The 11496-nt window shown below is 42.8% G+C and overlaps 1 protein-coding gene across 1 annotated transcript in view; it reads left to right on the forward strand.

Moving 5' to 3' along the window:
- The window catches only part of adamtsl4 (ADAMTS-like 4), a 47624-nt gene that overhangs the window by 26270 nt on the left and 9858 nt on the right, over nucleotides 1-11496 (forward strand). Inside the window, exons 5-6 of the mRNA XM_055903014.1 lie at nucleotides 9593-9764; nucleotides 10793-11029. Coding sequence (XP_055758989.1) covers nucleotides 9593-9764; nucleotides 10793-11029 — 409 coding nt within the window. The remainder of the gene's footprint in view (nucleotides 1-9592; nucleotides 9765-10792; nucleotides 11030-11496) is intronic.

Here is an 11496-nt window from a genome sequence, read left to right on the forward strand (position 1 = left end):
TGATATTGAGTGGAATCCATGCGACCCTCATTTTTAACAAGATTCCCAGTACCGGCACTGGCCACACAGCCCCACAGCATGATGGAACCCCCACCAAATTTGACTGTGGGTAGCAAGTGTTTTTCTTGGAACGCTGTGTTCTTTTGCCGCCATGCATAACGTCCCTTGTTATGACCAAATAACTCAATCTTTGTTTCATCAGTCCACAGCACCTTATTCCAAAATGAAGCTGGCTTGTCCAAATGTGCGTTTGCATACCTCAAGTGACTCTGTTTGTAACGTGTGTGCAGAAAAGGCTTCTTCCGCATCACTCTCCTATACAGCTTCTCCATGTGCAAAGTGCGCTGAATTGTTGAACGATGCACAGTGACACCATCTGCAGCAAGATGATGTTGTAGGTCTTTGGAGGTGGTCTGTGAGCTGTTTTTGACCGTTCTCACCATCCTTCGCCTTTGCTTCGCCGATATTTTACTTGGCCTGCCACTTCTGGCCTTAACAAGAACTGTGCCTGTGGTCTTCCATTTCCTCACTATGTTCCTCACAGTGGACACTGATAGCTTTTTGTAGCCTTCCTCTAAACCATAATGTTGAACAATCTTTGTTTACAGGTCATTTGAGAGTTGTTTTGAGGCCCCCATGTTGCCACTTCAGAGGAGAGTCAAAGTGAACAACAACTTGCAATTGGCCACCTTAAATACCTTTTCTCATGATTGGATGCACTTGTCTATGAAGTTCAAGGCTTAATGAGCTCACCAAACCAATTGTGTGTTCCAATTAATCAGTGCTAAGTAGTTACAGGTATTCAAATCAACAGAATGACAAGGGTGCCCACATTTTTGCATAGCCTATTTTTCACATCTGATTTAATTTCATACAACTTCATATTGCTACACTAAAAATCTTTGTCTGGACAATACCCCAGTACTCAGCTTTTATTAGAAAATGAATGGCATGCCACTGTGATCATTTTCTGTGATGACAGAGTAAATTATTATGCAGCCTCAGAGTGGTGCCCAAACTTTTTCATACGACTGTAGATCACCATGAAGACAGGGTTATGTTGTCCTGTAGTTTATATAGATCACCATGAAGACAGGGTTATGTTGTCCTGTAGTTTATATAGATCACCATGAAGACAGGGTTATGTTGTCCTGTAGTTTATATAGATCACCATGAAGAAAGGGTTATGTTGTCCTGTAGTTTATATAGATCACCATGAAGACAGGATTATGTTGTCCTGTAGTTTATATAGATCACCATGAAGATTATATAGATCACCATGAAGACAGGATTATGTTGTCCTGTAGTTTATATAGATCACCATGAAGACAGGGTTATGTTGTCCTGTAGTTTATATAGATCACCATGAAGACAGGGTTATGTTGTCCTGTAGTTTATATAGATCACCATGAAGACAGGGTTATGTTGTCCTGTAGTTTATATAGATCACCATGAAGACAGGATTATGTTGTCCTGTAGTTTATATAGATCACCATGAAGACAGGGTTATGTTGTCCTGTAGTTTATATAGATCACCATGAAGACAGGATTATGTTGTCCTGTAGTTTATATAGATCACCATGAAGACAGGGTTATGTTGTCCTGTAGTTTATATAGATCACCATGAAGATTATATAGATCACCATGAAGACAGGATTATGTTGTCCTGTAGTTTATATAGATCACCATGAAGACAGGGTTATGTTGTCCTGTAGTTTATATAGATCACCATGATGACAGGGTTATGTTGTCCTGTAGTTTATATACATCAGCATGAAGACAGGGCATGTGATGATAGCATTATCCTTGGTTAAACACAGCTAGACTGAGGCTTGGGCTGAGCCTGCTAAGATAGCCAGGCTTAATAACACCAACATCAGGCTAAGATTTAATAACACCAACACCAGGCCCAGGCTAAGATTTAATAACACCAACACCAGGCCCAGGCTAAGATTTAATAACACCAACATCAGGCCCAGGCTAATATGTAATAACACCAACATCAGGCCCAGGCTAAGATTTAATAACACCAACACCAGGCCCAGGCTAAGATTTAAAAACACCAACACCAGGCCCAGGCTAAGATTTAATAACACCAACACCAGGCCCAGGCTAAGATATAATAACACCAACACCAGGTCCAGGCTAAGATTTAATAACACCAGGCCCAGGCTAAGATTTAATAACACCAACACCAGGCCCAGGCTAAGATTTAATAACACCAACACTAGCCCCAGGCTAAGATGTAATAACACCAACACCAGGCTAAGATTTAATAACACCAACACTAGCCCCAGGCTAAGATGTAATAACACCAACACCAGGCTAAGATTTAATAACACCAACACCAGGCCCAGGCTAAGATTTAATAACACCTACATCAGGTACAGGCTAAGGTTTAATAACACCAACACCAGGCCCAGGCTAAGATTTAATAACACCAACACCAGGCCCATGCTAAGATTTAATAATACCAACACCAGGCCCAGTCTAAGATTTAATAACACCGACACCAGGCCCAGGTTAAGATTTAATAACACCAACACCAGGCCCAGGCTAAGATTTAATAACACCGACACCAGGCCCAGGCTAAGATTTAATAACACCGACACCAGGCCCAGGTTAAGATTTAATAACACCAACACTAGGCCCAGGCTAAGGTGTAATAACACCAACACTAGGCCCAGGCTAAGATTTAATAACACCAACACCAGGCCCAGGCTAAGATTTAATAACACCAACACTAGGCACAGGCTAAGATTTAATAACACCAGGCCCATGCTAAGGTTTAATAACACCAACACTAGGCCCAGGCTAAGGTTTAATAACACCAACACTAGGCCTAGGCTAAGATTTAATAACACCAACACCAGGCCCAGGCTAAGATTTAATAACACCAACATCAGGTACAGGCTAAGATTTAATAACACCAACACCAGGTCCAAGCTAAGATGTGATAACACCGACACTAGGCCCAGGCTAAGATTTAATAACACCAACACAAGGCCCAGGCTAAGATTTAATATCAACAACACCAGGCTAATATTTAATAACACCAACATCAGGTACAGGCTAAGATTTAATAACACCAACACAAGGCCCAGGCTAAGATTTAATATCAACAACACCAGGCCCAGGCTAAGATTTAACAACACCAACATCAGATGCAGGCTAAGATTTAATAACACCAACACTAGGCCCAGGCTAAGATTTAATAACACCAACACCAGGCTAAGATTTAATAACACCAACACTAGGCCCAGGCTAAGATTTAATAACACCAACACCAGGCTAAGATGTAATAACACCAGGCTAAGATGTAATAACACCAACACCAGGCTAAGATTTAATAACACCAGGCCCAGGCTAAGATTTAATAACACCAGGCCCAGTCTAAGATTTAATAACACCTACATCAGGTACAGGCTAAGATTTAATAACACCAACACCAGGCCCAGGCTAAGATTTAATAACAACAACACCCGGCCCAGGCTAAGATTTAATAACACCAACACTAGGCCCATGCTAAGATTTAATAACACCAGGCCCATGCTAAGATTTAATAACACCAACACTAGGCCCAGGCTAAGGTTTAATAACACCAACACTAGGCCCAGGATAAGATTTAATAACACCAACACCAGGCCCAGGCTAAGATTTAATAACACCAACACTAGGCACAGGCTAAGATTTAATAACACCAACACCAGGCTAAGATGTAATAACACCAACACTAGGCACAGGCTAAGATTTAATAACACCAACACCAGGCTAAGATTTAATAACACCAACACCAGGCCCAGGCTAAGATTTAATAACACCAACACTAGGCCCAGGCTAAGATTTAATAACACCAACACCAGGCTAAGATTTAATAACACCAACACCATGCCCAGGCTAAGACTTAATAACACCAACACTAGGCCCAGGCTAAGATTTAATAACACCAACACCAGGCCCAGGCTAAGATTTAATAACACCAACACTAGGCACAGGCTAAGATTTAATAACACCAACACCAGGCTAAGATTTAATAACATGAACACCAGGCCCAGGCTAAGATTTAATAACACCAACATCAGGTACAGGCTAAGGTTTAATAACACCAACACTAGGCCCAGGCTAAGATTTAATATCACCAACACCAGGCCCAGGCTAAGATTTAATAACACCAACACTAGGCACAGGCTAAGATTTAATAACACCAGGCCCATGCTAAGGTTTAATAACACCAACACTAGGCCCAGGCTAAGGTTTAATAACACCAACACTAGGCCTAGGCTAAGATTTAATAACACCAACACCAGGCCCAGGCTAAGATTTAATAACACCAACATCAGGTACAGGCTAAGATTTAATAACACCAACACCAGGTCCAAGCTAAGATGTGATAACACCGACACTAGGCCCAGGCTAAGATTTAATAACACCAACACAAGGCCCAGGCTAAGATTTAATATCAACAACACCAGGCTAATATTTAATAACACCAACATCAGGTACAGGCTAAGATTTAATAACACCAACACAAGGCCCAGGCTAAGATTTAATATCAACAACACCAGGCCCAGGCTAAGATTTAACAACACCAACATCAGATGCAGGCTAAGATTTAATAACACCAACACTAGGCCCAGGCTAAGATTTAATAACACCAACACCAGGCTAAGATTTAATAACACCAACACTAGGCCCAGGCTAAGATTTAATAACACCAACACCAGGCTAAGATGTAATAACACCAGGCTAAGATGTAATAACACCAACACCAGGCTAAGATTTAATAACACCAGGCCCAGGCTAAGATTTAATAACACCAGGCCCAGTCTAAGATTTAATAACACCTACATCAGGTACAGGCTAAGATTTAATAACACCAACACCAGGCCCAGGCTAAGATTTAATAACAACAACACCCGGCCCAGGCTAAGATTTAATAACACCAACACTAGGCCCATGCTAAGATTTAATAACACCAGGCCCATGCTAAGATTTAATAACACCAACACTAGGCCCAGGCTAAGGTTTAATAACACCAACACTAGGCCCAGGATAAGATTTAATAACACCAACACCAGGCCCAGGCTAAGATTTAATAACACCAACACTAGGCACAGGCTAAGATTTAATAACACCAACACCAGGCTAAGATGTAATAACACCAACACTAGGCACAGGCTAAGATTTAATAACACCAACACCAGGCTAAGATTTAATAACACCAACACCAGGCCCAGGCTAAGATTTAATAACACCAACACTAGGCCCAGGCTAAGATTTAATAACACCAACACCAGGCTAAGATTTAATAACACCAACACCATGCCCAGGCTAAGACTTAATAACACCAACACTAGGCCCAGGCTAAGATTTAATAACACCAACACCAGGCCCAGGCTAAGATTTAATAACACCAACACTAGGCACAGGCTAAGATTTAATAACACCAACACCAGGCTAAGATTTAATAACATGAACACCAGGCCCAGGCTAAGATTTAATAACACCAACATCAGGTACAGGCTAAGGTTTAATAACACCAACACTAGGCCCAGGCTAAGATTTAATATCACCAACACCAGGCCCAGGCTAAGATTTAATAACACCAACACTAGGCACAGGCTAAGATTTAATAACACCAGGCCCATGCTAAGGTTTAATAACACCAACACTAGGCCCAGGCTAAGGTTTAATAACACCAACACTAGGCCTAGGCTAAGATTTAATAACACCAACACCAGGCCCAGGCTAAGATTTAATAACACCAACATCAGGTACAGGCTAAGATTTAATAACACCAACACCAGGTCCAAGCTAAGATGTGATAACACCGACACTAGGCCCAGGCTAAGATTTAATAACACCAACACAAGGCCCAGGCTAAGATTTAATATCAACAACACCAGGCTAATATTTAATAACACCAACATCAGGTACAGGCTAAGATTTAATAACACCAACACAAGGCCCAGGCTAAGATTTAATATCAACAACACCAGGCCCAGGCTAAGATTTAACAACACCAACATCAGATGCAGGCTAAGATTTAATAACACCAACACTAGGCCCAGGCTAAGATTTAATAACACCAACACCAGGCTAAGATTTAATAACACCAACACTAGGCCCAGGCTAAGATTTAATAACACCAACACCAGGCTAAGATGTAATAACACCAGGCTAAGATGTAATAACACCAACACCAGGCTAAGATTTAATAACACCAGGCCCAGGCTAAGATTTAATAACACCAGGCCCAGTCTAAGATTTAATAACACCTACATCAGGTACAGGCTAAGATTTAATAACACCAACACCAGGCCCAGGCTAAGATTTAATAACAACAACACCCGGCCCAGGCTAAGATTTAATAACACCAACACTAGGCCCATGCTAAGATTTAATAACACCAGGCCCATGCTAAGATTTAATAACACCAACACTAGGCCCAGGCTAAGGTTTAATAACACCAACACTAGGCCCAGGATAAGATTTAATAACACCAACACCAGGCCCAGGCTAAGATTTAATAACACCAACACTAGGCACAGGCTAAGATTTAATAACACCAACACCAGGCTAAGATGTAATAACACCAACACTAGGCACAGGCTAAGATTTAATAACACCAACACCAGGCTAAGATTTAATAACACCAACACCAGGCCCAGGCTAAGATTTAATAACACCAACACTAGGCCCAGGCTAAGATTTAATAACACCAACACCAGGCTAAGATTTAATAACACCAACACCATGCCCAGGCTAAGACTTAATAACACCAACACTAGGCCCAGGCTAAGATTTAATAACACCAACACCAGGCCCAGGCTAAGATTTAATAACACCAACACTAGGCACAGGCTAAGATTTAATAACACCAACACCAGGCTAAGATTTAATAACATGAACACCAGGCCCAGGCTAAGATTTAATAACACCAACATCAGGTACAGGCTAAGGTTTAATAACACCAACACTAGGCCCAGGCTAAGATTTAATATCACCAACACCAGGCCCAGGCTAAGATTTAACAACACCAACATCAGATGCAGGCTAAGATTTAATAACACAGACACTAGGCCCAGGCTAAGATTTAATAACACCAACACCAGGCTAAGATTTAATAACACCAACACCAGGCCCAGGCTAAGATTTAATAACACCAACATCAGGTACAGGCTAAGATTTAATAACACCAACACAAGGCCCAGGGTAAGATTTAATATCAACAACACCAGGCCCAGGCTAAGATTTAACAACACCAACATCAGATGCAGGCTAAGTTTTAATAACACCAACACTAGGCCCAGGCTAAGATTTAATAACACCAACACCAGGCTAAGATTTAATAACACCAACACTAGGCCCAGGCTAAGATTTAATAACACCAACACCAGGCTAAGATTTAATAACACCAACATCAGGTACAGGCTAAGATTTAATAACACCAACACCAGGCCCAGTCTAAGATTTAATAACACCTACATCAGGCCCAGGCTAAGATTTAATAACAACACTACCCGGCCCAGGCTAAGATTTAATAACACCAGGCCCATGCTAAGATTTAATAACACCAACACCATGTCCAGGCTAAGATTTAATTACACCAACACTAGGCCCAGGCTAAGATTTAATTACACCAACACCAGGCCCAGTCTAAGATTTAATAACACCAACATCAGGCCCAGGCTAAGATTTAAGAACACCAACACCAGGCCCAGGCTAAGATTTAAAAACACCAACACCAGGCCCAGGCTAAGATTTAAAAACACCAACACCAGGCCCAGGCTAAGATTTAATAACACCAACACCAGGCCCAGGCTAAGATTTAATAACACCAACACCAGGTTCAGGCTAAGATTTAATAACACCAGGCCCAGGCTAAGATTTAATAACACCAGGCCCAGGCTAAGATTTAATAACACCAACACTAGGCCCGGGCTAAGCTTTAATAACACCAACACTAGGCCCAGGCTAAGATGTAATAACACCAACGCCAGGCTAAGATTTAATAACACCAACACCAGGCCCAGGCTAAGATTTAATAACACTAACATCAGGTACAGGCTAAGATTTAATAACACCAACACTAGGCCCAGGCTAAGATTTAATAACACCAACACCAGGTCCAGGCTAAGATTTAATAACACCAACACCATGTCCAGGCTAAGATTTAATAACACCAACACTAGGCCCAGGCTAAGATTTAATAACACCAACACTAGGCCCAGGCTAAGATTTAATAACACCAACACCAGGCTAAGATGTAATAACACCAACATCAGGTACAGGCTAAGATTTTATAACACCGACACCAGGCCCAGGCTAAGATTTAATAACACTAACACCAGGCCCAGGTGTCACGTTCCTGACCTGTTTTCCGTTGTTTTTGAACTTTGTTTAGTTGGTCAGGACGTGAGCTGGGTGGGTAGTCTATGTTATGTGTTTCTATTTTGGGTTAAATGTGTTGCCTGATATGGTTCTCAATTAGGGGCAGGTGTTTGACGTTTCCTCTGATTGAGAACCATATTAAGCAACACATTTAACCCAACATAGAAACACATAACATAGACTACCCACCCAGCTCACGTCCTGACCAACTAAACAAAGTTCAAAAACAACAGAAAACAGGTCAGGAATGTGACAGAACCCCCCTCTCAAATTGGTGGGTGAATCTGTAACGTTCGTCATATTCCTCCTCCTCGGACGAGGAGGAGCATGGATTGGACCAACACGCAGCGAGGTATGGAGACATAATGAACATTTATTAAAGCAAAGAACACTTGAATAGAACCAAAACAACAAAACGACGTAGACAGACCTGAACTTGAGAACTTACATAGACACGAAGAACGCACGAACAGGAAAGACTAGCCAAACGAACGAACAAGTGAACGAACGAAACAGTCCCGTGTGGTGCAAACAGACACAGACACAGGAACAATCACCCACAAACAAACAGTGAGAACAGCCTACCTTAATATGGTTCTCAATCAGAGGAAACGTCGAACACCTGCCCCTAATTGAGAACCATATCAGGTAACACATTTAACCCAACATAGAAACACATAACATAGACTACCCACCCAGCTCACGTCCTGACCAACTAAACAAAGTTCAAAAACAACGGAAAACAGGTCAGGAACGTGACACCAGGCTAAGATTTAATAACACCAACACCAGGCCCAGGCTAAGATTTGATTAAAGAGATGTAGCATACCTCTGAGGTTTCCCTAGCTGTGGGAGAGAGAGGGCTCTGAGGGATAAAGTTAGAACAATGTCTCCCTGGAAACAGACCAGCTTCATCTCTATGGGTTGACCTGTATTTAGAACGAGATTAATAAAATATGAAAAATAGAGGTTATAAAGATCAGAAATGAGAAGATTAAATGTTGCCCTCACAGACCCATGTAATGCAGAGTGAAGCTAATCACATGTAGACAACCTCTGGAATCTCTACCTCACATTGCACCCCTTTTGAAATCTGTTTCTCTATCCCTCTCACCTTTTTCTCTCTCCCTCCGACTCCTTCTCTCTCTCTCTCCCTCTTACTCCTACTCTCTCTCTCTCTCTCTCTGTCGTTCTCCAGATCATCTTCCATAGGCAGAATCCAGGGATCGACTATGAATTCTACATCCCAACAGAAAAGAAAGCGGAAGAGAGGGAGAGGCCGCGAGAGAGAGAAAGAGAGAGGCCTAGAGAGAGAGAAGTAGAGAGGGAACGACCGAGGGATGGAGGGAGGGAACCCCTGAGAGACACTAGTGAGTCTGACATTCCTCTTTTCTCCTCTTCCCCCTGTTATTTTCCCATGGTGTTCAGAATAAAGCTGTGTGATAGTGACCAGTCAGATCGTCAGCGAATAGGACCAGGAAGTAGATCGTCATGGAATAGGACCAGGAAGTAGATCGTCAGGGAATAGGACCAGGAAGTAGATCGTCAGGGAATAGGACCCGGAAGTAGATCATCAGGGAATAGGACCAGGAAGTAGATTGTCAGGGAATAGGACGGGGAAGTAGATTGTTAGGGAATAGGACCAGGACGTAGATCATTAGGAAATAGGACCAGGAAGTAGATCATTAGGGAATAGGACCAGGAAGTAGATCGTTAGGGAATAGGACCAGGACGTAGATCGTTAGGGAATAGGACCAGGAAGTAGATCGTCAGGGAATAGGACCAGGAAGTAGATCGTCAGGGAATAGGACCAGGAAGTAGATCGTTAGGGAATAGGACCAGGAAGTAGATCATTAGGGAATAGGTCCAGGAAGTAGATTGTCAGGGAATAGGACGGGGAAGTAGTATGGGATGATGTCACGCTCTATTCTCTGTTACTGTCCTTTAAGAATAAAGATGTATTATGTGTCTAATGTTAAGGAATGATATATCATCTGTCTAGATGTAATTGACAGTAAATAGAACTAATCCAAGCCAGACTGGAGAGAGTGAGTCTGAGTAGTGTACTTTAGATGTGTGGGTGTGGCCAGGGGTGAGGGGAGGGGAGGGGTGATAGGGGTAGGGGTAGGGGTGAGAGAAGCAGGGGGAGGGAGTTGAATGCTATGGGTGAGGGGGAGAAAAGTTTGGCGAGAGGGTTTAGGGAAAGGGGAGCAAGAGGGGTGAGAGAAGTGAGAGGGTGTGTCTGAAACTAAAAATGACATCATTTTTACATCATCAGCTCGAACAAGTGATTCACTCTCTCTCTGTTTTTATTTGTTCCCTTCCTTCCATTTCTCCCTGCCTCTCTCTCTCTCTCTCTCTCTCTCTCTCTCTCTCTCTCTCTCTCTCTCTCTCTCAGGTTCTCTCATTGTAACAGTGGAAGACCCTATCCCTCCTCCCCCCATCTCCTCTTCGTCCTCTTCCTTCTCCTCTTCTACCGCAGACAGATGGACAGCTGAGAGCTCCCGTCCCCGAGGCTCGGTACCCAATCGGAATGCTCGAATCCCACCTCGTACCGACCTGCCCCTCGACACCCAGTCACCCTTTGTATGGAGGAGGGGCGAGCTCACTGAGTGTACTGCTTCCTGTGGCAAAGGTCAGAGTTAAAAAAATACTTGGACTGTGGGTATGTATGTGTATATGTGTGTGTGTTTGGGCGTGCATGTGCATGTGTGTGCCTATAATCATAGTTCGCTGTGTGTAGAATTGTCCTCCTGATACAGTTCTAGGTTCAGCAAAATGCTCCCAAATCCTGACCTTTACCATAAGGAGGGAAAACACAAAACTGGCCTTAGATCAGTGTCTAATGGCAACAACTTCATCATACTTCTCAGGGGCTTGCTGTGTTACATCTCCCTCTTGTGGTTATTCAAGGGAAGTGGAACACTATTGAACTGAAACAGTGATTTCCTTGGAGCTGTTAGAATGAGACAGTTTATGGGTGCGTTTGTGTGGTAAGACTAAAGCAACCGACTGTAGCTGAAAGTGGAGAAGTGAGGTCGGGGGAGGTGCGTCTGCTACAGCAGAAAGGGGAACAGCAAGGCTCAGTGCAACATGGCAGGG

This window comes from Salvelinus fontinalis, chromosome 38 (assembly GCF_029448725.1).
Source record: "Salvelinus fontinalis isolate EN_2023a chromosome 38, ASM2944872v1, whole genome shotgun sequence".
Classification (NCBI taxonomy): domain Eukaryota; kingdom Metazoa; phylum Chordata; class Actinopteri; order Salmoniformes; family Salmonidae; genus Salvelinus; species Salvelinus fontinalis.